The sequence below is a fragment of the Strigops habroptila genome, chromosome 8, assembly GCF_004027225.2.
Source record: "Strigops habroptila isolate Jane chromosome 8, bStrHab1.2.pri, whole genome shotgun sequence".
Lineage (NCBI taxonomy): Eukaryota > Metazoa > Chordata > Aves > Psittaciformes > Psittacidae > Strigops > Strigops habroptila.
Window position 1 is genome coordinate 8,347,576 of NC_044284.2, and position 26,607 is coordinate 8,374,182.

The window sequence follows — 26,607 nt, forward strand, 5'->3', positions numbered from 1 at the left end:
CAGTAAGTTATTTGTTTTTATTGATCTCATTGTCACTGGAAGAGCATGTGCTCCCACTGGAGTTTCCCTGTGACTCTTGTAGAAAAACAGGCACTGCTCAGGTTAATTTGAACAGGCTTCATGCCATCCCTCAGGAGATGATGATTTGTGCCAAACTATTGGCTGTACTCTCTTTGGTTTAGGCAAGGAAGTCCAGGAAGAGTAAAGCAAACCAGGCATGGAGCAGCAGCACTCTCAGCTGCTTGGCCACCACATGGCTATTTAGTGGGCTTAGTTTGCTGTTTAGTTTTGGAAGGATGTTTTGACTAATTGCCATCTTGTAAAGAAGAGGCTTCAGCACCAAGGCTAGTCAGCAGACTTTATGCTGATGGGACATGAGGTGGGCGGGCTGGTATGGAGAAGGAAAGATCCTAGATAAACTACTGGACCTTAATATACCCAAGTCCTGGTTCAGTGAGGGATGGGTATGTTGTAACTGAATGCCACAGCAGCAAAAGGAAGGGGCAGTAGCAATACAGAGATGAAAAATGGCTACACACATAGGACCAGTGCTTACTCCCAGTTGCCTGCAGTCACTGGTATTTTCTGTGTGTGCCGGCCATAGGAGGTATGGGAGAGAAAAGAGAAGGGAAAAGGAATAAAAGCGTATCTATGTTATGCATTAAGTGCTATAAGTTTCAGTGACTTTGACTACAATCTGTATTGCTCATTGTCAGATTATCTATATTCTTGTAGTATCTTGCTCAGTGTCTTGTGATTCCCTGATGAAGTAGCAGGGGAATGGTGGTCTCATTTCCTTCTATCAAGCAGACATTATTTCTATTTCAGGGTGGATGAGAGGAGACAGAAAACAATGGAATGGTAGAAGGAGCAAGAGATCTTATTTATAGCTTTAACCAAAGAGAAGAACATTGTGTTATCCAGGTCCTATATGGTTGGGGACTGGTACTATAAATCTCTGAGGGAAGAATACCAGAAGTGGAATTATTAGTCATAAGGTTGTGGGAAATGGTTCTGTAGCTGAGGGGATAACTTGTTGAGTTGATACACTTCTCTATCCTGCTAGGTACGCTTCATAGGAAGGAGTGAAACTTTCTATGTAGGTATGGGTGGTAGTATGTGAAGTGTGAGTCCAGTACCTGGTTATTTACTTCTGTTCTTATTACCTTGCAGTTTTCCCTGCTTTCTCACTGTTTTCTAACCTCTCTAGCCATAATCACTCACATGTGTCTACACATTAATGTACTACTTACCTGAGCAGGCATAAATGGTGATAAATGCTACATTTTGTCCTACAGAGCATCTAAGTTAATGGTTGTTTTTGTTTTCCCTTTCTCGTTGCAGACTGGAATAAGTCCATCCATCATGTCTGCTGTTGCTTTTGACATCCTACCACTGAAACTGCATCCCTTTTCCCAGAGCACTCCGACAGGCTTAGACTGTGTGGGCTGGAAGCGGCGCATCTCCTCTCCCGGTGTGTACACTAGTCTTACTTGGACATGAATTTTGAGAGAATTATTCTGTGGTTTACTGAGTATGGAAACTGTGCGATAAGAATTCTAACCTAATTTATGTTGAATGCTGCAGCTGTGTCTGAGCAGAAATTTGCTTTCGATTCTTCCATGTGCTTTTCATGTTCTGGTTTGTTTTCTCCCTGAGTGAGTAACCAGGGTGCTGTTAAAAGGCAGTGGTCAGCTTTTTAGTGAAGAAAAGGTGGCTAATGGCAATGGTAGTGTGTTCGATGTAGGAACTTTGTGTTGTCTCATGAGAACTCTGTCTCACCTAGGTTGATGTCATATATCACACTCATGAATTAGGTTTCTGCAGACAAAACAGACTCTCTGCCTTGTGTTTGCTGGAGAGCACTACGGTGGGTATGGTGAGATTCCTCTTGAGTTGCTAATTAGGCACTAAAGCAACTAAATGAGCCTCTAGAGGTAGAAGTTTCCTGTACTTTAAATCGTCCTAATGAACAAGAACACTGCTTTTTATGAGGAATGTGCACGAAGTATCGTGTCTGCTTCATTCCCAGTGACTGACCCTTTCTCAGAATTAAATGTAAGTTGCACAGATTATTAAACAGTGAGTCGTATCTTTGCCAGGTTTTTAAATTCTCCGTCTGACACTGCCTGCCAAAGCACTGCAGATGTCTTTATCATAGCACTTTGGGGTGGGATAAGAAAAGCAGACTGCAGAAGAGTTGTTTGGTAGTTAGAAAGCTAGCCAGGAAAAGCCAACCACAGTTGGGTGCCAGGCTGCCATTTCTGCCTCAGAAAGTCTCTTTGTACCGTTGATCAAACACTGCTGGAATTACCTCATTAAGGGACTGTAATATTGTGCTAATTATGTCAGAATTGAATGGTCATAATATTTTGTCAAGCAAAACTGGTTTGCTTTCTGACACCTTGTACAACTCGTGCACGGAGTCATGACGTTTGATCTAGAAGTGAGAAAAGAAACTACTTACTGTGATGGTGTCAAAAGCCCTGCCTCTGCTCTCTCAGCACTGAGGGCTTTGATCACTTGCTGTCACAAGCATCTGGTGTTGCCCCAACACTTAGGACCAGCTCCCTGGCTGATTTTAATAAAGCTGCAGCTTTATTCCTTGGAAATCCCAGATGGAAACTCATCATTGTCAAGTTGTGTGTGCACCTCTGACATAAGCTGAAATCCCTAAGCACCACTGTCATAGAAGTAAATTCTGAGTCACAGCTGATACAAATTTTATGATAGTTCCCAATTGGGACCTGAGGGAGTTAGAAAATATATATGACTTTGAGAAGGTGAATAGGGGGAGTAAATGTAGATTGACCAGTTGGTAGTGCTGTAGGTGTTTATATACTACCTAGAAATGGGGCAATAAACCTGAATCATCTACTATTCTGAAGTAGGTGCAAGTGAATTTCATGCCATGACCTAAGCCCGGACCACAGGAATTTCTGTGTAAATAAGCAAAGAAAATGAAATGCAGCAGAATCCTTTTTCCACCACCAAAAGCATGCTAGTGGGGGAGAAAACTGATGAACAGAGAAAGTGCTGTAATGCTTCTACCACAGCCTTTATTAGCTGCTGTTTGTGGGCTTCATGTGAAGCATTTTTGGGGTGATGAGTATATACACGTATCCTTCCTGTGGTAGGACATGGTTGGGAAGAGAACAGCAATTTACTGAAGCGATACTCTTAAGTTGTTGGATGAATTTAAGATTGGAATGTCTTTGAGGCAGCAGTAGTGTAGCAGAATGCTCTCATTGATTCTTGCAAGCATTGTTGTGATACCTGTTGCTTTTGACAGAGCTTAGGTCATTTAATAATGGATATATTTAATCTGTGTTTTAAGGTTCCTAACTCTAAAGCATCCTAGCATATGCTTTAGTCATAAAAGACACTGGTTATGAAAGCACTGTGCAATATGCAATAGTACTACATATTTCCATGTTGAAAATACAGATAGAATTCTCACTCCCACAGCCTGCACCTGGTCACCTTGAGCAGGGAACGCTGCAGAGGCTGTGGGCGATGGGGTATTTTGGGGCCCTCTCTAGTTCTTCAGCTGTGAAAAGATGGCTGTCATGATCCCAGCCCAAAAGGTGCCATGCACAGCTATGAAACTCCTGTCAGTCACCTACCCATTACCTGAGGACAAGAGCTTAGCTGGGTACAAACTTACTATTTTAGGTGAGGCTGCTTGTTCCCAGTTAGAACGTAGGAGGAGTACTGGCAGAAGGACTTGGTTTTAATGCTGTATCTGCTGTGCTTGTTACCTTCATCTGACTGGCACTAGAGCACCAAGACGTTGTTGTCTCTACCTTTAGGTCATGCTGGAAGAAATGAGGCAGGCTCAAACCTGTCATCTGTATATCCCAGCAGTTTGGGTCAGGCACACTTGTGCTTTTGCTCCCTGATCAAGTTTTGTAAACTGCCTTCCTGCCACCTCTTTGTCCAGAGCAGCCACCTGACGAAACTGTGAGGAGCCAGTAGATGGCTCTAACATCTGTGAAATAGAGAGCAGCTGAGGTGGTGCTGATCTCTATATTCAGAGAAGATTGAATGAGTCTTGAGCTGCCTCCAGAGAAGGATAGAGGTTGAACACCCCCACCAACATGTGCTTACACATCCTCCTCCCCGAGGTTATCAAAATTAACTGTCCTGTTCAAACATCAGGAATGTTTGAACACTTTGGAAGGACTTTCTTGACTGTACCATGCACTTTGGCAGGTAGTATCACTGGTACGTAGTATCATCTTTTCCCTTTAGTTGTCTACTTATGTTCATGTCTTCATTTGTACCTTGCAATGCATATCTGTTCCTTCCTGCCTGGTTTACTGCAGTGTTTGAGTAGACTGAGCTAGAGAGAAAGACCAGTGAAGGAAACAAGCTACTTCCTAATGTACCTATGGGAATGCTTTTCTGCTTTTTGGCAGCTTCTGAAGATCTTGAGAGACCTTTTGACACAGGAAGGGGGTAAGAGGGAAGGGCCCAAAATGTACTGGAGTGAGCAGTGGTAGGATAACAATGCTTTGGTTAAAGCAGTGAACCAGCATGTTTGTCTTTAGGCTAGCTTACCTATCCTCTCCTTCCCCATCTTTCTCCTGAGTCTGATATCTGTATTCTGGAGGCAGTGCCTAAAATTGGGACTGTCACTGGGAAACTGTTTGATGCACAGTGGATGCAGCTGTGAGAACATAGCTACAACTGGGCTGAAGATAGGAGGTGAGCAGTTCTGGGTGAGGGAGCTACTAGCTCATGGGTCTAGCAATTGATTCTTGTGCCTGCCTTTGTCACCTTCTCCCATATGCTTCCCCCATGCTACCTCTCAGAGAATCTGTGAAACTTTTGGATAGGGCCACACATATGACCATAAACCTTCAGGGTTTGTCATATCCTCATAGAGGGAGAAACATGTAACTAGTGTATTCCAAGGTCAGGTTTGTATCTGTGCTATAACAGATCATAAACCTGTATTATTTAAAATCATTATTTAAATGCAGACTGAATCTTTTTGGCATCTTCCCCTGTTTCTTGTCAGATTTAAACAGCCTAAGATCTTTACATTTCCTGCTATCAGGTATCTACAAGAGATGCCTTGGAGTTCCACCACAGTGCTGGTGTTGGTTATGCCAACCAAAGAGGCATTAATTCCTTCTGACTGATGTGTACTGATGATGAGCGTACTGGTAGCTTTGGAAGTCTTCCATAAACAGTACAAATAGGCAGGCCAGATTCTTGAAGGCTGAATCCTTTGTAGATAGTCTGGAAAACAGTGACCACTTGGTGATACCGAGTTATCCTCTGGCCTCGCTGCTATAGCGGAAAGTATTTCTCAGAGGCAAAGGGCTGTTTGTTTGCTCAACGTCATGTGGCCAGCTTTCATCTTCCTTTCCCAGCTATAGATGGGCTGTTAAGCTCACACTTGGCAACAGTTAATGTGAAGATGTTTGACAGCCACTGGAGAAATCTATTCAAGAGAGAAAATATTAGCTTAATAACAGGACTTTATTATGTCCTATAAATATTTAGGAGTCTGTAATACAGCAAAATAACAAGCTGAGCAATTTATTCCATTTTTGTCATTTTAGTTCTTGAAGGGACACGGAAAAATGTGGTATGCAAGTCCTCAGAAGTGTATCATTGTAGCTGTAGCATGAAATGTCTATTCCATCCTTATTAACCCATGGAAGTACCATTGAATTTAAGTGGCTAGAAAGTAATCGAGTTGCCTGCTGGGCTTTTCTTCACTTTGTGTTTGAATCACAGAGAGATTAGACCCTCAATGTCAAAGCTTGATTCTGTTTAACCATAGCCACAAATATTAGTGCTCTGTGAGGTCCCTCGTAATGTGCTCCAGCTTTTTTTTTCATCCAGCCTTAGAAGCTGGGCCAGGTGATGGCTGAGTTCCTGAAAATAGCAGGTTGAGTGGGATTGCATGTATTAGCTACAGATTTAGCATACCAATAACAGCTTTCCATGGGGCAAAGAGTGGAAAAAGAATGATTCAGGCAATTGGGGTTCAAAGAGACAAGACTATAGGAGAACCCAACAGAAACTAAAAAATCCCGCAGGAATTTAGGATCAGGCTGTCCGAGTCTCAGGCCTGCTTCACTACCTTGATCAGGCTGCCCAGTGAGATCCTTAACTTGTGGTTGGAGTCAGCTGGTGCTGCAGCAGCTTTAGCTAACTTCTCTTTCTAGTGTCACAGGAGAAAATCTCTATATAGATTTAGCAAAAATCCCTCTGTGATGGGTTGCAGTTTAATATTTAATTGATACAGTATTGTGTTTTCCACAACCTGGCTCTGTGGTATTTTTCCTCACTTTCCATTCTACTAGAAAATGCCTGTCCGGTGCATACGCATACTATGCATACCTCTATAGCACCTTCCTAGGGTTACAACACTGTTCTCTGGCACTGAATAAACATCTTCTGGTATTTGTCAGGAGCATTCAGTCCAGAGAGTGGGAGAGTGAGCACAGGAACAGATGGAGCAGTTTCAGCAGGGTGAGGGCAGAGATCTCCCAGGCAGGGGCAGCTGCTGCAGAGCTGTAAATAACATCAGGTATAGTAGTTCAGTCAAGGAGAGATACAGGTATGTGGAGTTTCCTTACTTCTCATGTACCAGGCAGGGACTTCAAGGAGCAGGGGTAGGATAATAAGGAGTGAATTGTACCTTCTCCTTAACCTTTGTGTCTGAAGAACTGCACTGTTCCTTCCTCTTCTCAATGCCCTGTGCTCCACATCCACTGCTCCCCCATTATTATGAGCAAGAAGTGTTTCTTTCCATTTGTACTTTCATGCAGACAGCTCCAGGAGGCCCTGGAAGGACCAGGTCAATGCAGAAGAGTGGCTCTACTGCAGTCAAATTGAGAACACGTTTCCATTTTTGTACTGTGAGGCATCAGAGGAAGATATTTTGGTCTAAGTAGCTACATTCACAAAATAATTGAAGGAATGTTTTTTTGTTATGGGCCATTGTAGAAATGTTATTTTTGCTATTACTGCAGTAGTAACAAAATATTCTTTATTCTTGTAAAGAATAGATGAAATACTTAAGGATTCAAGAGTTGGTTCATCATTGTTGGATGTTTTATAGTAACCTGCAGTGTTGGAAGGCAAAGATTTTTTCTCTTAGGGAATAGTACAACAAAAATCTTGCTGCGATAAAATAACCCTGCTATTGCACAGATTGTGAGCCAAAGTCAGAGGGGCTCTGTGTCAGAGCAGGCTGTGATGGCCATGTATGATGATGTGGCTTTATTTACTTTGGAACAGAATTACCTTACACAGAAATAGTAAAACAACCATTTTCAATTTTTGTGTGAAATTAAGCTCCTAGACTGGGGTTTGGATGCCTAGACAAACTTTGTAAATGGTAGGAGCAGTTTGCTGTTTCACAGCCTGCTCCTCTGTGTCCCACCTAACGGTGGCTGCCACCTTCCTACCTGTGCTAGGAGTGCTGGGCTCCTCATTTACTTCAGTCCAAACTGTGAACTGACCTGCATCACCTCACACTGAAGCAATCTAGTTCTGGTCTTACACTTATTCTGGTAACTAGCATAAGCAATTCTATAATGTTTTCTGCTGCACATGGTACAAACCATGTGGTTACTCTTCAATTAATTTGGTAGTTTGGCAAATCTGCTTTTGTAAGGCAGGTGTTTTAGCTGAGTGGCAGTCCAGAAATGGCCCTTATCATAAAAGCTCTGTGGTGTCTGAAAGCTGTTGTTAAACAGCACAGGTATTTCTGTGTTCTGGGGAAACTAGTATTCCTTTGGAATTCTTTTTACAGGGACACACTGAATCACATGCTAGAAAATGAGCATATAAACATGTCTAATTAAAACATGGTTAACGATGCTGTTTCACTTGGGACTGAGGTCTCTTACAAAGATCACAGCCTCAAATAGGGACCATCCCGGATCTACAGTCTGGGAGCGGATGGATGCTAAATGATTTTTTCAAAGCTCCCAGCTGCAGCCTCCCCAGATCTCAATCTGTGTTTTTCTGGCTTTGATTTCATTTTGCATTCTTTTTCTGAGTACTTACAAAAATAGTTTTTTTAATAGCAGCAGCCGCAGCCAGTTCTAAACATGATTAGTTTGTATGTTAAGTCCTTTCTGAGTTCTCAGGGGAAGCAGATAACACAAGGTCTCTCTCACTTGGGCATTTTTAAAATGCATGAAATTCTACTATTCCCACTTATTTATTTTTAATCTGACAGCTCTGCTAAATTAGGAGGCAGGATCTCTCTCCCACCCTTGCTTTTTAATGCCTTGAAATCGGCTTTAATAAAATTGAGCTGCTACAAGCTGCAGCAGAGAGCAATTGAGCTGCTACAGAGGGAGCCTCCTTAGTGGACCCCTATGATGTCAGGATGCATCGAGACAAGCAGAGAGGAGGGTAGGAATCCAGCTCAGTCCTCAGCCAGCGCTGCCAGGTACCACTGCCCTGGGAGCAGCTACAGAGCGCTTTGCCCATTTCCTCCCCCAGCAGAGCAGAGCCCCTGGCTCTCCCTCTTACCTGCCTGCATGAGGACCCAGCAGTGCCCCAGTGAGTCCAGTGGGGCACATAGTGGAGAAAACTGCAGCAGCAGTGGAAGCTCCGGGCTCTCACCAGGTTCGGATTCAGACAGCAGTGGGGTAGTGTGTGGCGGTGGTGGGATGAGAGGTGTCCTGTCCAGGTACTGGAGCTTGGAGAGTCTTCACTCTGCCACAGGTAAGGGACTTTTTTCCCCCCTTATTTCTTTTTTGATTTAAAACCCCTGCTGTGTGATATTGCACTGACCTTGAAAAACCAAATCAAACCTTCTCGAAAAAGTACATAATTTGGAAATGCAGCCTCTTACTCATGAGAAATAACCAAAGCATTCAGTGTTTGCTAGTTGTACCCCCTGCAGACCTACAAACCTAAAACGAAATTACATAGACCCTTAATATACTTCTTAAGTCAGAAGGCAAAGAAATAGGTTCTTAATGGCTTTGGAAGCAGTGCTTAAGCTTCTACCTGATTAGAGCTGTCCTTTCTTTTTGGAACAGCATTTCTTCTTTGACCTTAATTATATAGAATCCAGTGTTAAAGCTGACATTTGTCTGTGTAAATTCCAGTGTAGAGTATTGCTGCCTTTAGAAAATGTCCAAGAGAGGTGCTGTGCAGCAGATGAGGGCTGGGCAGGTTTGCACTGAAAGAGGGAAAAGCAGTTCCCTGAGCTGGCTGCTGAAGTTCCGCTCCTGTTTTCCCATCTTTCATTTAATTCCTTTTTGAACCAGAGATTTGAAGGCATGTTCATATAGCCTGGATCTGTTCTGGCTCAGGCTGCCTGGATCTGGCATTTTAGTTTTTAGCCACTGATGCGCCTATTTAAGGTTTGGGTGTTTGAACTGCAAACATGGCAAAGAAGCTTTCTCATTCCCAACTGATCTTAGCAAAGATCACAGTGATTTTAATGACGAGCAATTGCTGAGCTATTCAGTTTGTTTCCTGACTGTTGCTGTTCAGAGAGATTTTTAGTAGAGCTACAACAAATCAGTTCCTCTCTTAGATAAATTCAGACAAGTGCCTTCAAGGCCACCAGTGACTGCCATTTCCTTAGTAAAAATACTTGGTGCTACCAGCTAGAGGCAAGGCTTGGGAAGAATTTTAGATGTAGTTCTGTGTAATCTGCTTTAGTTGCATATTATCCTTTTAATTATTGAAAGGTCTTGTAATTCCATCTACTACTGTAGATTTGGGGCTGTTTAATAAAATCTCTGTTGCTGCTCTGCAGTCGTCTGCTGAAGTGAGAGTAACTGCACTACCATGTGGGGAAGAACCACAGCAGGCTGCCCAGCCTTTCTGACTTGCCAACCCATGCACCTGAACTTCTGGGTGGCCAAGAAATACTAAACACCTACAGTATGTCCTGAAAGTCTCGGGCAGGAAAAAAGGCTCAGGGTGAGATCAGGCCATTGGTGCTCTGTTTTGGGGAAGGATCTGGGTTGCAAATGCAAGAGGATGCAATTCTGTGTTTCAGTAGCATCTGCTGGCTCATTTTCTCCTGAAACTGGGAATGCAAATAATCCCCAGCATAGCTCTGGCATTGGCATAACGTAGCCCTGGCACAGGATCCTTTTTCAGACTACTACTCAGAGTCGCACACAGAGCAGGAGCAGTGGTTCAGTCCCCTCTGTCTGAGAGGATTTGCTATCAGCTGTCCTCCATGGAGGCATTCTTGGGCTTAATCAGGTCAGTTGATGCAAATGACATAGACTGATATAAAAGAAGTAAAGGTGATAATAAAAGCAAACTCTGAAGCTAAGTCTCTTTTTGTAAATGCTCATCTCCACAATATTCTTGTTCCAAAGGCAGTGAGGCATGGTGTCATTTTGTGGATGCTGCATGCATTTAGCAGGAAATGCAGGGATTAGAGGAAATAGAATAGAAATGGTATGGAGAGAGATTGAGGACAGTGAGAAACCAAATTAAGTTTCATAATTACAGTACTGATATATCAGTACAATAATAAAAGCAGATCACTGCACTTCAGGCTCCTTGCTGCCTCAAAATACTATAGCTAGTAATTGTCTTCTCATGTGCAAAAGATGTCCGAGCAGTTTGCCTCTAACTGCTCACAAAATTCAGGTCAGAATTAGGATTATATCTGAAGAGAAGCGCATCTCCCAAAAGAATTTATTTTGCTTTGATTCTGTTCTATCAGTAATCTTTGGATTAAACTTTGGATTAAGCTGGGGTAGGGAGAAACGCTCTTTGCCATCAAGGCCAATTGGCTGACAGAGGAGTGAGGCAGGATTTCTTTAAAGCATGTGTTAAATAACATTTTTTTAAATGGTAAAATTTAATACACTGCTTAAAAAAACCAGCAGGAGCAATAGCAGCTGGCAGTGCAGGAGAATAGTGGTAACTAGAATGCACGGCAATGTCCTCACCTTGAAACAGCCAGAGTTTCCAGCATCTTGGCATATGTCACATCAAGAAGTTGGGTGGGGAAAAAGGAACTGTGTGGAAATGCTACGAACCACCTGATGGTGCATTAAAAAAGGGCTGGAAGATGAGTCAGTCCCTTTCTCTGTTTTAAAGGGATTCTGCATTGCCAGGAGTGGCATTAAGGCTGGATGCATGGACAGAGTTTTGCTTTTCTTCTCCCAGGGTGTACATAAACTTGTCCATAGGGATCTTCATCCTGAGTCCGTTGCTGTCTAAGACTTCAGAAATTAGGAAGAAACTAGATTTAAGTGACTGAAAAGTGGAGGGGGGAGGTCTTCAGTGCAATAGGAATGCAGCTGTTTGAGCTTCTCTTTTACACAACTTAGATTTCAAGAGAGTGAAAAGACAGTTGTGTGTGTCTGTTTACACATGTATATATTTGACAATGCGGGATTTCAGAAGTTCAGATTCCTCTAAGTAGAAAAATCCTCTAAGTAGAAAAGACAGGTAGCGTTTTCCCAGGTTCAAGGGGAAAAGCTATCTTGGGTTAATAATCTTCCTCAGCAGTCAGTAATGAAGTATGATTCCTTTTGTTTTGGAGTTGACTTTCTTGTAATATATTGATCGAGAGGAGAAGTTGAATGTGATACAGAATTGAAAAAGACCTGTTGTTGCTACAGCACAAACTTCTGCGCAAATGCTATTTGAAAAATCTATGCAAAAAACATAATTCAGGCTTGTATGAAGTGAAAAATTCTACTGCTTTTTAATATCAGCCTGTGGCATCTAAATGTCAATATACATTACATTACATGACATGAGGAGGCTTTCTCCCTGAGGCTAAATATAAACATGAAAAGAGGGAATGCTTTGCAGTTCTACTGGCCTCTCTATTTGAGGATGCCAGAGGATTTCATAAGCATCAGTAACCCTCACAAAGGGCCTGAGAGACTTTCAAAGTTTGATTTAGGTTAGAAAAAGAAGTACATCTATGTAGATACTTGGATAGTAGTAGCCTTGCTATTTTTAAATACTTAAAGGCAATTTCCAAATGCTTGACCGGTGCAGTATTCCAGTGAGAAAATGACTGGAGCTGTGGTTGCTCAGCAATTCTGAAAATCAGGCCTTAAGTATCTCAGCTAGACAAAAAACCATGAGGCATCCAAATTAAAGGTCACTTGTGACAATACTCCAGTGATTCAATGGCATTATGGGCACTCTAACCCCTGTTTCCTAGGCAAGGCTTTGTATCCCAGGCTCATGCTGCCTATAACCCATTCATCGCTGTTGTACAGCTCTACTGAAAAGTTTGTTTCCTTTAGAATATTTCCAGATTCAAGCTTGTGAGTAGGTCTCTTTGCTTTTCCAGCTCCTTTGTTGCAGGTCCAATCTCGACCTCATTAATACTTCTGGTTATTCTTTTGCTTGTCCAAGTTGGGAAGAACTAGGAGAGCAAAGAAAGGTTGGTACAAAGGGAGAATTGCAACTTGGTGGACTAGCGGTTGCCATAGTTTCCCAAAGAGAGCCTCTGTGTATTTGTGCACATGTAGCAATTCAGTTGTACAGACTACACTTCAGTGCACCTCTGCACAGTTTTGTAGCTCCTAATATGCAGATATGCTCATCTACTAGCCTGGGGAACATGGCCTTTAAACAAACAAGAAAACACAGGGTATGTGGGTGGGGAGTTTCTGGGTTTGATGTGGGTTTGGTTGTTTTTTTCACTTGGACGTTAAAAAGTGGGGTTTTTTTAGAAAGGATTTTCCAAATCATTCATTTCACTGTTGTGGCTGATGAGAGACAGTAATAGAGCTGTGGCAAATGATTTGCATCTTTCTTGTTTGATGAGAGATTTTCTTTTGAGCTCTTTTTTTCCCTTTTTCTTCCCCTAGCCCTGCCTTTTTGGTACTGATGTCTGCAGCTGTTCATGGACTGCAGTGCATAATTTCACTGACCCTTCTTTCTCTAGGGTCACATAGTCAGCAGGAGTTAGAGGTCACACAACGGGAGATTGATTCCAGGTTCAAAGTGTTGCAGAATGCTTCCGAAGGAGAGCGGGAGGGGGATAGTGCCTCAAAGCCTACACTGTAGCACGGTGATGTTATGTTTGTTTCACCCTTGACTTGGCAAATTGTGAGCTAAGATGTTTCAGCTGGATTAATTGAATGTGTTGTAGCATGTGTTATGTTCTGCCACCCCACCCCCCGAATATTTCCTGTGTCACCTGCCAGAATAACTTCCACTCATCTTCTGAATAATCAATCAATGAATTAAAATGCAGCAATCCATTGTAAATTAACTTTGATTTTTCACTCTTGTGGCTTCATTTGTGACTGATAGTCAGGTCAACCTAAGGGAGATCCTGGACTTTTGAGGAAAACTTACAAGATTAACATCTCTTGGCTGAAGTAATGAGCTGCCCTAAAGCTTAAGTAAAGATTTCTTCTTTGAAAGTGTGTATTCCAAGTGATGTGATGAGTGTTGCTGAACTGTGACTTGGCATCATACTCAAGTAGTGATGGCATCTACATTAATAGTGGTTGAGTTGTTTCTAGTGAATGCAACCTCAGTAAATGCGAAGTGTCTGTAAACTTGGCCACCTACACATTCAACTCGCTTAAAGAAGTGTTTTTTCAGTGCAAAATGCCCTCTAGCATCATGCTTTTCCATAAAAAGGAATAGAACATAGTGTTGATGTAGGCAGAAAAGTGTAATCGTGTTTTTGTACCTGTTTACAACAGAACCAGGTTTTCTAAGTACAGCTGTTTTGTAGTCTAATTATGTTTTAATGTATTGGGTGGCTGGGATTAGTTGACTTTCCCTTGAGATTTTTACGTTCTGTTTTAAAAGGAGTAAATGCTTACTCCTTTTATATATGAGTGTAACTCATCATGTCCCTGTAAGGCACACATTACCACCTGTGGCTACCAAGAGATAAACATTCCAATTTTTGCTGATGTGGTGTTTGCAGGGGAAAAAGATGAATCTTTGGGAGCACTGCCTGTGATGCTTCCCCAGGTGTACACCTTGTTCAGGTACACCGTCTTCATTCTTTTCCTTCTAAACCAACCCCTATGAAGAACATCTAGGTTGTGATTACTATTCCCTTTGCTGAGGAATAGGACATCTTCTAAGGCAGTATTTCCTCAAAGATTCAGTTACCTTTTAGAATAGCGTTTCAGACCAACCTTTCTTTCAGGTATATCCATGCTTCAGTTGCTGTTATTTTTCTAGAAGGAAGTGAAACAGCTTTAAGCCACCTAATTCAGGTACTACCAGCATCACAGCTCTCACTTGCATGGTCCAAGAATAAATGGAAGGGGGAATGAGGTGGTATGTGAAGCCTACCTGACCCTTCCCTTGGTCAAGGGAAACTTGCATGGTCCAAGAATAAATGGAAGGGGGAATGAGGTGGTACGTGAAGCCTACCTGACCCTTCCCTTCTTTACCTTTGGGTAGACATGCAAAGGCTTGGAGTATCTGTTTAATGCACCTGTTCATTTGGGTTCTTTGGAGCTACTTCATGTAGGTAAAAAAGCAGTGAAAAAGTAGGTTATAACACATGCTGGCAAATAATGTGTATGCCCAACAGCCATGAATAATGTGTATGAGTGTTGCTTACACCTGATGAAACTTCAGTATTGCTGCTTAGCAGTTAGGTTAAACAACATAGGTAACAGTCATGACTTTTCTTTGCCATAGGGATGTATGCTTTAACTTACTCAGCTTGTCTGTAAGTAAGCTTATTCCCTATTAAGGTCTTGTTCTTCAATTCCTCTGAATCATGAGAAGTATCCTGGAAGGATTAGAGAAATACAGCCCTCCTGTGAGGGTCAGTGGAGATTTCTATTAATTTAGAATCCTGCCCATCTCAAAATCCTTCTTAGTCTGAGGTCTGTTAAACCAGCTAACTAGTTCAATAGTTTGCTTTAAAGTGCTAGGGACAAGCTGTGCCAAACAAAGCTGTTGCTTGCGGTAGTGTGTCTGCACATGAAAGCAAGACATTAGCTTGGGTGTAAACTCAGAGGACTATAGTTTGCACCTGGTTAACTGTCTTGGATTACATTGTGTGAACATACAAGCATTGGCAGCTGTCACTACAAATACACCTCAGGGTATATTTGCCTAAACAGGTATAGAGCTTTTCTGTTGTTATTCTTAATCCCTTCTAATCAAGGAGCAAGAGATTCCCTGGACTGTGATGTTGGCTCATAAGAGCTCAAGTACTATTTTTTGCTGTGGAGTACAGATGAAGAGTAATTCTTTTCCTAGAGTAATTCAGCCATTTCCAAGTTGTGCCGTATCCCAAGGAGCAACTATGGAAGCTCTGGTGCATCAGCCCCACATGCAGGCCCATTTCTGTACTCTGTGGCCTCCCAGCATAATGTAAGTGGTAGCAGAACAGGAGGCAACTTCTGTGTCAAAGGCAACTGAGTACGCAAAGAAATAAAATCCGTATCGGTTGTTTTGAATGTCCTTCTTGTTCTTACTCTGAATTCTCTTTTTATCTCACATTTGAGTGTGGGTGTATATATACAGTCACTGGTTAAGCTTAGAATTCTCCACATGCTTATTATCAAAACTGTGTGTGAGGTTTCTCAAAAACAAGCATTTCTAGATTGGGCTCTAAATTTCTTTGTGTATCCTTGGATAAAGATAAGGTTTCTTTCAAAACTGTTCTTAAGGGATCTAATAAATGCCTAAATAATCATTTGAAATCAATTTCAAATGTACTGTTATTTGGTATCATCCTGTTGTGTTGGAAGAGAAATTACATGTGAGTATTTGTAAAGTAACTTGAAAAATAAATTTTTGTTTCAGAAACATGAGGAAAATGCAGAACTTTGATTTAATTTTAACTTTCTTTAAAATAAAAACACATAACAGCACTGTAATGTTTCATGTTGAGAATAAATAAAGATAAGGCTGGCTATGTTTTCATAACAGCTGGCAGAGATTTATTTCTATGTGGGAGTGAAATAGCAGGAGTGTCCCTTTTGGCTAATGGAAATAATTTCCATGAGGTAGTTTTGAATTAGCCTCTGGTTTTGTTTTGTTTTCTACTGAAGTCTGTTCTTAAAGTAGGCAAAAAGATGATGTGCTACGAGGCCCGATATTAAGGTCAAATGATCTGTTTTGATGGGTAGGATTAATCTGTCTATGTTCTCCCCCTGCTAATGAAATCTTTCCATGCCAGGTGTTAAAAGCCCTCAGCTAAGTGTGAACCAAGATCACTACTCAAATGTGCATGCAGAAAGACATAATTGGCGTTTAGAAACTGTACTTCATAGGTTCTTCTAAGAAGAAAAGGAAGACTACAGTGTGTAGGCACTAATTGGACATGGCTCCATGTTCTTGGAGCTGTCATTGAGGGTATTGCTTGCCAGTGATCTTTAGAAAAATAAAGGCATATACAAGTTTGGAGGAGGAAAAGCTGTCTAGGTAATTATTGAAGTTAAAAAAGAAAACAAAAAGGTGCTGTTTGGGAACTGAAGGTTCAGCTGTAGCAATAAGGTGTAGCATTGCAGTGAGAATCAATTTCATCTGCTGCTAGAGCTTCTTTTGTTGTGTGACTTCTACTGCTTTCTCTCAGGTAATTTATCATTATATTCTGTTATATTGTATAGTCTGGGACATAGTGTGGCTGTAAAGCTTAAGAGAATCACCCAAGTCAGCAATCCTGCTCAGTGCTGTGTACTGAAGTGGTCAGTGCAGAGCTCATCTGAAAAATACATGCCTGCAGAGTTCAGGTCTGACCTTGGTTTCAGTTGTGAAGTATCTGCAATTGGAAGATTAGAGCAGGATGCTGAAGGTGGGAGTATGGTTCAAGAAGGGGACCTTACTGCTCTCTACAACTGCCAGAAAGGAGGATGGAGCAAGGAGGTGGCTGGTCTTTTCTCCCAAGTACAAGGGATAGGACAAGAGGAAACAGCCTCAAGCTGCACCAGGGGAGGTTTAGACTGAACCTTAGGAAAAATTTCTTCCCTGAAAGGATAGTCAGGTATTGGAACAGGCAGCCCAGGGCAGTGGTGGAATCACTGTTGCTGGAACTGTTCAAAAACCATGTAGACGAGGCCCTTAGTGATGTGGTTTAATGTGGACTTGGCAGTGCTGGGGACGGTTGGATTTGATAATCTTAAAGGTCTTTTCTAACCTTGGTGATTCTATGATTCTAAGTAAGGCAGTCTGAGCTCCAGGCCTGGGTTGTTTGTCATCCTTCCTACAGCAGGCAAAGCTGCCCGTGTGGTCCATATGCACTTTGTTTTATGGATACATTCAAAGTGTCTCTGTTTCTGATGATACAGAGTGACCAGGAAAAGAAAATAATAGCATGAATTCTGGAGCTTTTGTTTGAAGCACTGAGCAGCTCTTCACTTGGCTCGGCTCCTGCTGACTCGACTAGTGCTCTGGCAGGAGGGCACTCTCTGAGCATAGCTGCGTGTCAGCTTCAGGTCACTGATGGTACATCTTGCTCAAGGCAAAAACCTACCCTGCGTGCCTGAAAGGAGCTTTGACAATAAACCTTTTAAAAGAGTTTATTATGAAAACACAGCATTACTAATACCCTGAGAAGAGTGGATTTGAATCTACTTGAAATGTGGCATTCGTATCAGCCTTAAAAACTTGAATAAATTACAAATATGCAGAAACCATCTGTACTGAAACTTGTTGATTGGATCTGTCAGCTCTCTTTAAAGAGAAGAAAATAATTTATTTTGGGCTGGTTTTGGACCCAGTTCTGAGCTTCACCATAATCTCTGTACTGCTGTAAATCTAGAGCTTGTCAGTCCTATTTCATGCTGGCTTAATATTAGTACTCTCTATAGGCTGAGTTTTGGGGGTTTGGTCAGGATTTCTCCTATGCAGCTATGGTCACAGTTGGTGGTATAATGCTCACCTGTGTTCATGCTGCTTTCTCTGGCTCATGTGAGACCGTGCCCTAGACATATGGGACTTCCACTTGGCCCCACGTATCACTTGCACATCTAAGCCACAGGAAGTTTCCAAAGTGATTGTGTGTAGGACAGCATATGCGTCTTCTAGGCATCCTCTTGTGGTGGTCTGCTCTAGATAACTCCTCTGATCTGGAGAACTTAGCTTTCTGAAGAAAAACCAATATACTTCCCAGGGTAAGATAAAGAAATGTCACAGCTTTTCATGCCTGTGACTTGACACTTAAACAGAATGAGGGCTACAAAGATGCTACAAGGGCTGGAGCACCTCTCCTATGAAGACAGCATAAGAGAGTTGGGGTTGTTCAGTCTGGAGAAGAGAAGGCTCCGGGGAGACCCTAGAGCAGTACCTAAAAGGGGCCTACAAGAAATTTGGAGAGGGACTTTTTACAAGGGTGTGTAGTGACAGAACAAGGGGGAATGGCTTTAAACTTAAGGAAGAAGTTCTTCCCTGTGAGGGTGCTGAGGCGCTGGCACAGGGTGCCCAGAGAAGCTGTGGCTGCCCCATCCCTGGCAGTGTTCAAGGCCAGGTTGGACACAGGGGCTTGGAGCAACCTGCTCTAGTGGAAGGTGTCCCTGCCCGTGGCAGGGGGTTGGAACTGGATGAACTTTAAGGTCCCTTCCAACCCAAACCATTCTATGATTTAAAAATCCAGTGAATTAATAATGGCCAGGTCATTAGCTTGGACTCATCTAAATCATTCTTGATGTCTCTGAAATCATGAAGATAGATGAGTGTGAGCACTGCTGGGTCAATTCCTGAAAGACTGGCGAAATACAAGTGATTCTTTCTGAATAAAGATTGGGACTGCAGCTTGGTGTTCTGCCTTCCTCTCAGGCACTGCTTTTCTATTTCTTGGTTTTCTTTTTTGATTGGAAAGATTTTTCCAGTTGCAATAAAAATAAAAGATGAGATGACTTGTTTTTTACGGGAATGTAGTGCAAATGTGAGGAAAAGGAAGATTATTCTGAAACAAATTGCATTGCATGGGGTATTTTGTGGGTTGTTTTGGGGGGTTTTTTGGTGGCCTCTTGCTACACACTGCTGTACTTGCTAAACGTGCCAGTGGGAAGTGGGAGAGTTAACATCTAGTCAGTGCTGGTTTTGCTCTTCTGAGTGTACCATGGCCTCAGGCTTTGGTGTGCATGTGAAAGGGTTTTGGTTGCAGAAATAGTTAATGCAAAGGTGAAGCCTTGTCTGAAGTATCTCTAGAAAGCACAGAGGCTATGTGCTCTTTGATCAAGGCTTGCATGTGGTTTCTGTACTATATACACTGAGGCTCATTCAGCCTCTCTATTTATAGCACTCTAAGTAACAAGTCATGGCACAGAAGGGACCTACCATATTGGGCACAACAGCCTACAGTTTCATTGCTGCAGTACTGTAATTATTAATCCCAGAAACCTATGTGAGAGGCCAGTGTGCTTGTTAGAATGAGCACTTGTGAGTAAATTCCATGGATAACCCAGTTTAAACACAGCATCCCTCAGTTGTAAATTTCCTCCCTTGTTGCCCAGCCTGTGGTGAGCAAATGGTGCCCATCTGACAATTGTTCTGACACTACAGTTCAAACAGGGCTTTCTCCTGTAAACACTCATCCAACTACTTTCTTGTTTTCAAAGCACCTGAAGTAGTAAGACCTGGGGAGGCTCTTGGGAGATACTTGGTAGTAGATGGGAATGCTGGGGGAAAAGGGAGATTTGGCAATTACTGTGTGCTCTGTGTGGCAGGCAGGTACATTAGCTTTGTTCCTGCCCTGTTTTCCTCTCCTATGAAGCCTGAATACAAGGAACAAGCTTGTGTGGGTTGCTAAGCACTGTCTGTAAGATAATCAAAAGGAAAACAGAGCTGGGCCATAGACCAAAAACACTGCTTCAGGTACCCTACAAAGGCACTGACTCTGCTGCAGGTTGGAATTTCCCTACATAGCACTAATCCAGGATCTCAGAGCCACATGATTGGGAATGTCTGAGTGGATTTTCAGATTTTAACAGTAGCTGCAAGTACCCATTCACTCTTTTAAATGGATTGATGTTGAAAGCCCAAGCAATTCACGTATATTGTAGCTCTAGTTGTTCTGGAATGATATTTACTATGTAGAGGCCTGCAGTACAAAAAGAAGAGCAAGGTGTTCATGTTTTGTCTTATAACATGCAGTTGTATTGTGCTAAGGCAGCAACGAGGGCCTTGGGTCAGGTCCTGCACTGTAATGGGGTTTCTTCAATGGATGATGCTGTTTGTGGTACTCTACTGCAGGCCTTACTGCTGTGTGAATCTCACTTGGCAGTGGGAAGGAGGAAAATGCTGTCAAGTCGTCCTCATGTGGTTAAGAACTTGTCTCTTCTTTGATTCTGCCAGTCATCTACCTTCAAAGCAGAGCTGGTGATGTGAATGAGTGTATAAGCCTCAGCTCTTTCAAAATGAGGATGGGAAACTGAACTTAAGCCTTCCTTCATCAGCAGTTAATGAGCAGCTGTTTGACTCTACTGGAGAATTTAGGGTGAAGCAGTCAGCTAGTTCCTTCCCTTCTGCAGCAGGGGAGAGCATAGCTGGCAGAAATGTGGTGTTTGGCAAGTGAGAGCACTAGAATCTCAAAGGGCCACCACTGATTCTTCTCTGTTTGCCCACGGCCATAAGGACAGAATTGGGTTGAAATGCAGTGCAGCAGAATGCCCTCTAGTCATGTGTCTCTTCCTCCTCTGTTTGTTGAAGTCAGATGTCTATATTTGGCACATCTTAGGCTGTTGTCATGGAAATAGTTGTATTGACACATCCACAGCAGAGCAACTTTGTTCTGTACAGAAGGATTGGAAGGATGATGGGTGAGAAAGGAAGACGCCTGTTCTCAGCATTCAAGGGTTCATAATATTTGTTCTTCAGCTTCTTCGTTCCAGTTGGAAGGCATACAGCTGTTGGATCAGTTGTTTTGAGCCAGTATTGAAAGAATTATGTAGAACAATACCCAACATTTGGACTTTAACGCAGAGCATTACCAAACATCACACAGGATAGGATCCACAGTTACAATAGCTGCCTCCTACATAGCTAGTATGCTGCTGATTAGCACCACTGCAGAGCAGTAACCTCACTGCTCAGTCCTTTTTACCCTGTATTTCTAGTTTGTGAGATCTTGCTTGTTCTTATGAAGAGAAAATGTATTTACTATTCTGAAAATGTCAGGAAAAAAGCACTTTTAACACTTATCCTTTGAGCTCTCCATTTGAACAGTGTAGCTGGAAACCTCAGGGACTGTAGCCAGATAGCTCCTCCTGAACACATGGAGAAGAGTAATATTTGAAGAGTTAATGAAGGTGAACTCAGAGACTAGAAGTTAGTAATGTTGGCACATTTCTTGCCTGGTGTGCTCTCTGCTGCTTCCAGGCCACCCTGCGCTCCCCCTGAGGACAGGCCATCAGCTGTGAGAAAGGGAAGGAATAGAAGAATGAATGTTGGATCTATTTGCCTCATGTCAGTATTTTCACAGCCTGTTGCTACAGGGAGCTTCTCAGCTTCGTGCCAAGAAGAGTCAGAAGATAAGTCACTTCAGAGGCAGTGGGGGAAGCTGCATCCTGCCTCCCAGAACTGAGCTCTGCAGGGTTCTTTCCTTTTGTGCCTAGATCTGTGGGAGGAGTTCCTCCCCCTTCCTGTGCATCTTGAACATGGTGGGAGCATATTTCAGTGCTTTTCATCAGGTATTTGGTTTAGGGTTTTTTGTTCTTGTTGGTTTTGGTTGGATTTTTTTTTTCCTTGTGTTAAACATGCACAAAGAGGCTGGTACATGCTTAGTAGAAGCCACACTGTTTCTAATGCAGTCTGATTATGTATCCATCATGATCCAAAAATCATCACAGTCATACTGCAGGTAAGGATGGCCTTTTCTGGTTCCATGTCAGAAATCTTCACTAACTGCAATGGCCCCTGCAGATGGGGCAGAATGCAAGTAAAGGTAGCTTCTCTTCCTGCATGACAAGTGTCCTATCCACTCCAGATCCCACTGTAGGAAGGTAGGGCAGGGCTTAGACAGAATCCACCCCTGCTGGGCTCCCAGCCACTTCTAAATGCTTTAATGGACTTCATCTTTTCAGATTTCAGGAATGGTTATTCATCAGTCAGCTCTCCAGATTCTGTCATATGTGAGCAATCCATGTCAGGGTGGTTTAAAAGGATTTAAATTTAAAGGATTTAGGATTTTAAAATGCCTAAAAAGGCATTTGGTGTTAGAGCTTCCCAAACCCTAAGTTTTCAAATTTTCTATATTTGATTAAAAAAACCCAAACCCAACAACAATAAAAACAAAAAGCAAAAAAGCTTTATTGTTTCACTTAAGTTTTTGATGCGTCTGTTTCCTGGTGCTTTTATTGTGTATGTCTTTGTGAATGTACGAAGGGAACCACAGTGCATAGACATTTGCAAGATTAAGAACATCATCTTAATTTTTTAGCTGCTTATATCTCTTCTGTCTAAGAAAGCTTTTACTTCCTCTGGGGTTCTGTGGCCCTAGCACAAACTGGCCACCCTGTAAATACTGGCAGGTCAGGGTTACTGAGCCCATACTATTGCTGGTGTTAAAAAAGAAGCATCAACAGCAGCAACCTCTAATGTACTGTTTATCTTTGTTAAAGCCAAATACTGAAAACTATTCTGTAAACTTGGCCTTTAACCGTCATGAGAAGTGAAATGAAAGATGGTCAATATTTATTATTCGATACCATTATCTATGTATTATTAGATGCCATTTATTAAATAAAGTGCACCTTAGTTTCTCCTCCTTTCTAGGAAGATGTTTCTCTTGGTTAGTGATCACACATCTATATTGCTGCCCTGGGCACAGGTGATGAGAGCCTTGAATGGCTTTTATCTGCAGGATGTGGTTATGGTTGAATAATGGAATAAACAAAACACAAAGTATAATCAGAACAGGTTCCTAGGCGGTTTTTGTTGTTAGAAATCGGGGAAGACCTAAAGAAGAACTATTTTCCTTTAAGAAGCCATTTTTATATACAGCAAAGGGATTTTTACTGATATTCCTAACTTTATGAAGTAATCTTTCCAGATCAAGGAACCTCACCCAGGGAAGGAGTTCTGGCTGCTTTCAGTTCATCTCTGGTGAACTTTCTGTATCTCACAGTGGCAATATAGAACACTCTTGTTTTCTTTTTTGATTGGGACCACCTCTGAGGCAAATGTCAAGTAACTATTTTAAGTATGCTCACCGTTTCGGTTGCATGGCAGAAAAAGTGAAGAAATGACTGGGAATTTGGATATATGTTCTGTTGAGCTGGTACACTGGATTTGGTAGAAAATTAAGGCTGTTTTCAAACTAACCTGTGCTGTAAAGATAACAAAGGTATAGAACTGCTGTCCTTATCTGGCTTCTTTCAGTGGAAGTAGATAGAAATCTCTCCTCATGCTGCAGTGGAGAATTTGATATAGTGCAGAAGCAGTAAATGCAAAGTGCAAAAATGTCATCATCCTTATTGTAGGATGCCAACTTGGTTAATAGGGAAGTCTAACTCTATTATTTAGCTGCATGACACACAGGGTGTTTTGTGCGGCCAAAACCTGCCTAGTTACACATTGCAACTCTCCCCAGTTTCACACAGTGTTTTCACCCTGTTACCTGGTGTATCCAGTTTGCATGTGCTCCAATATTGCTGTTATGATGGGCACCTTGAGTTGTTCAGAAACACTTTTATCAGCCAATTTATGGGCAGGAGGCCTATTCAGGAGGAGCAATAGAAAACTTTGCAATGCAATTCAAAGTGGACCCAACCCTTGTGTTTTACAACTTTCAGAGTAACGTGTACCTATTGCTAGCTGATTTCAGTTAGCTTTTACTTTTCCAAAAGTGTGCCTGGAATTAAAATATAGGTTTTCTCATGGGTCTTGTTTAGCTTGTGTTGCCATGAACAATGGCAATCCCTCCTGCAAGAAAGAATAGTGTGCAGGTGAGAAGATGCTATCTTAAGGAAAGTTTCCAGAAGAGTTGCGTAATATAAAGTGACATGGAAAATTAAAAGCTAATTTGCCTGACAAGTTAACTCTGACTCACTATATCTTCCTCTGTTCAACTCTTAACACTGTCTAAAATAGTGATTATCACATTAGGTGTCTCCATTACATTCTGAGATCCTCGTGCTCTGGAAGGTGATTCACTGATTAGCTCTTCTTATGACTGATTAAATTAGTTTTCCTCCTCCAGCAGCTGAATACAAATAAGTAGCAGTTGTGATAGATATGACATAAGCTGGGAGTATCTCTTTTACCTGTTCTCACTTTCTTCTCTGTGCAGTAATACTTTGCATGAAACTGTTTGTGGTAGTCTTTGACATTCCAATTTGAATCTAATGTCTTTGCCTTAATATAGACTTCCATAGACCTATAGCCACATGAAGTAAAATCCATTTAGTTGTTTGATGCATGGATCAACTATTGCTGGCCTTCAAGGAAATACATTTGAGATTGGTGACTTGCTCTGTGGACAAGTAATTAGCATGAGGTATCAGAAAAATGAATTAGCCACATTTGAGCGCGCAGAAATGAAGACTTTCTGTGGCATCAACAGGAAACACCAGTGGTTTACAGTGGGCAATTCTCACTGTAATTATGATGCAAATAGGCCTCAGTTAATTGGTTAGGGATAGAAGAAGCTCTTAGTTGGAATGTGAAAGAAAAAAAAGAGGCAAACATGCAGAAGAAAAGTTTCAAGTAGAGCACTTTGCACCAGAGAGAAAAGTACTCTGCAGTATTAATCACACTATGCCTGTACCATCGTTTGGGTCTGCATGCAGTGAAGAATTTCATAATACAGACTTGATGGTCAGTCAGGTTGTTTGCACTTAATGCTGATTTATGACTTAAAATAATAATCTTACCTCTGCTTTGTGACAGTTGTGGCTTGTGAGACTGAATAAAGTAAGGACAAAACAAGACAAGCATGAGGTTTGCGTAATAGAGCATGGGTTTTCTGACCAGGATTAGAATATCTCTCCATCAGCAGACCTTGCTGATGAATATATTGTACCTCAGGTTAAGAGTGGACATGCTCACTGTCAGGCTGGCATAGCTGGTTATGTCCCCTTCTACAGACTCACAGGCAGAAGCATTTAACCTCTGGCATTGCTTATGCAGAAAGGAATTCAAGGAGTGGTAGGTATCCATTTCACACTTCATGAGGCAATAGATACAGAAGCTAGCATACAGAGCTGTAAAGTTCCTCAGGAGGACTCTGCTTTATTTATATTGATACTATTTTTTGATGTCAGAAAAAGACTGTAATTCATTTCTAAAATGAAGCATCCATTCGGGGTGGAATTATTGGAGGTTTATTAGTGACAGCAGGAAATAGAGCGGTGCCCCACGAATTCAGTTCTGCCCATATGTCTCATATTCCTGTGCTGGACTTTCAGTTCTGTGCATTCTCTCTCCAGCAGCAGCAGTGAGATAGTGAAAAATAACGGGTTTTGTTTGGGGGGTTTTCTGTGTCTGAAAAGTGGAGGCTTTTAATGTTGTGCTTAATGTGATTTCCTCAAGATTTCCAATTAGCCCTTACAAATCAAGGAATTACCTGCTTGTTAGCTTTTCATGTTGGAACACTTGCCAGAGGAAGGACATAGTTCAGCCCCTGGAGGCAGGAGCTGAGGGATGGATGACTCACCTGCACTTTAGCTAGATCACAAAGACTACCACTTACCATGGAAAGTCCTCTGGTATTTCCTGGCAGCTGGCCTTAAACTATATAGTTTAGAAACTCAGAGCATAGGAACTTGAGTGGAATTAAACTGGATTAATCTGAGCCCTAGTCCCAGTTTAGCTCTGTGTTCTCAATCTGTGGTTTAGCAGTATTAGTTACTGTACATGCTAAGGCTGAGGTTTTGGTCATTAATGCTGAAAGAGATTGAAGACGCTGTTATTTTCCATGGATGGGCTTCCAGAAGTTCTGTGCTGTCTGGAGACCTGTAACCAAAAGATTTTAGGTGCCTTCGGTAGGGGGGTGAATCTCTGTTAGGCTCAGATTGAGCTGGAAGGAGGTTCTGCCACTCTTTGTGGTTGTGTTGTGTGACCTTGGTTGGTGGGACGTGTAAAGCCTCCTAAGTTTTTGTAACCTTTCCTGTGATGCTTACCATGAACAGAAGCAGGGCTGTAATTACTTAGTGGAGCCCATGTTTGAAATGAAATCTATTTCATCTTCGATTAAGAACCTGTGGAATGGCTTGCTTTCTGAGTATACTTGTGGCATATGGATATCTTCCTTGGGAGACAAAGAAACACCTATTTGTGTTCATACTCTTACTTTCTTTGATCCAGCAGGCTGCCTGGTCTTAGCCCTGGGATGAGAGGGATGTAAAGAAAGTCCCTGTAAAGGATACCCTGTCATTCATAAGTGGGTAACCAGAACTTTTGTTGCAAGTGGGATTTTTGTCCAACCAACAGGAGTCTTTGGTGCCTCTTTTTGCAGATGCCAGCTGGCCTCTTGAATAATTTCATGCAGTTTTGCTTTCAGGGGAATAGGAATGTTCAATGATAATGACTCTTCCTCTAAATTCAATTCCTTAGGTATCTCTAAAATCTTAGCTGACAGCTAAAATGAAATACAGAGAAGGGCTATCATTCCTAAACCCATAGCAGAGATTAAAGAAGATGAAAGCATTAGCCTCCTTAGCCACTGGACAGCTTTTTTCCATTTTATTAATGTTTACTTTAGAAACAAAGATGTACTTATCATAGAACCATAGAATG

The 26,607-nt window shown here is 42.0% G+C and overlaps 1 protein-coding gene across 1 annotated transcript in view; it reads left to right on the top strand.

Annotated features, from left to right (window-relative positions):
• ARHGEF4 (Rho guanine nucleotide exchange factor 4) overlaps positions 1-26,607 on the top strand; it is a 209,474-nt gene that overhangs the window by 101,641 nt on the left and 81,226 nt on the right. Inside the window, 1 exon segment of the mRNA XM_030495802.1 lies at positions 1,345-1,474. Within this exon segment, the coding sequence (XP_030351662.1) occupies positions 1,345-1,474 (130 nt within the window).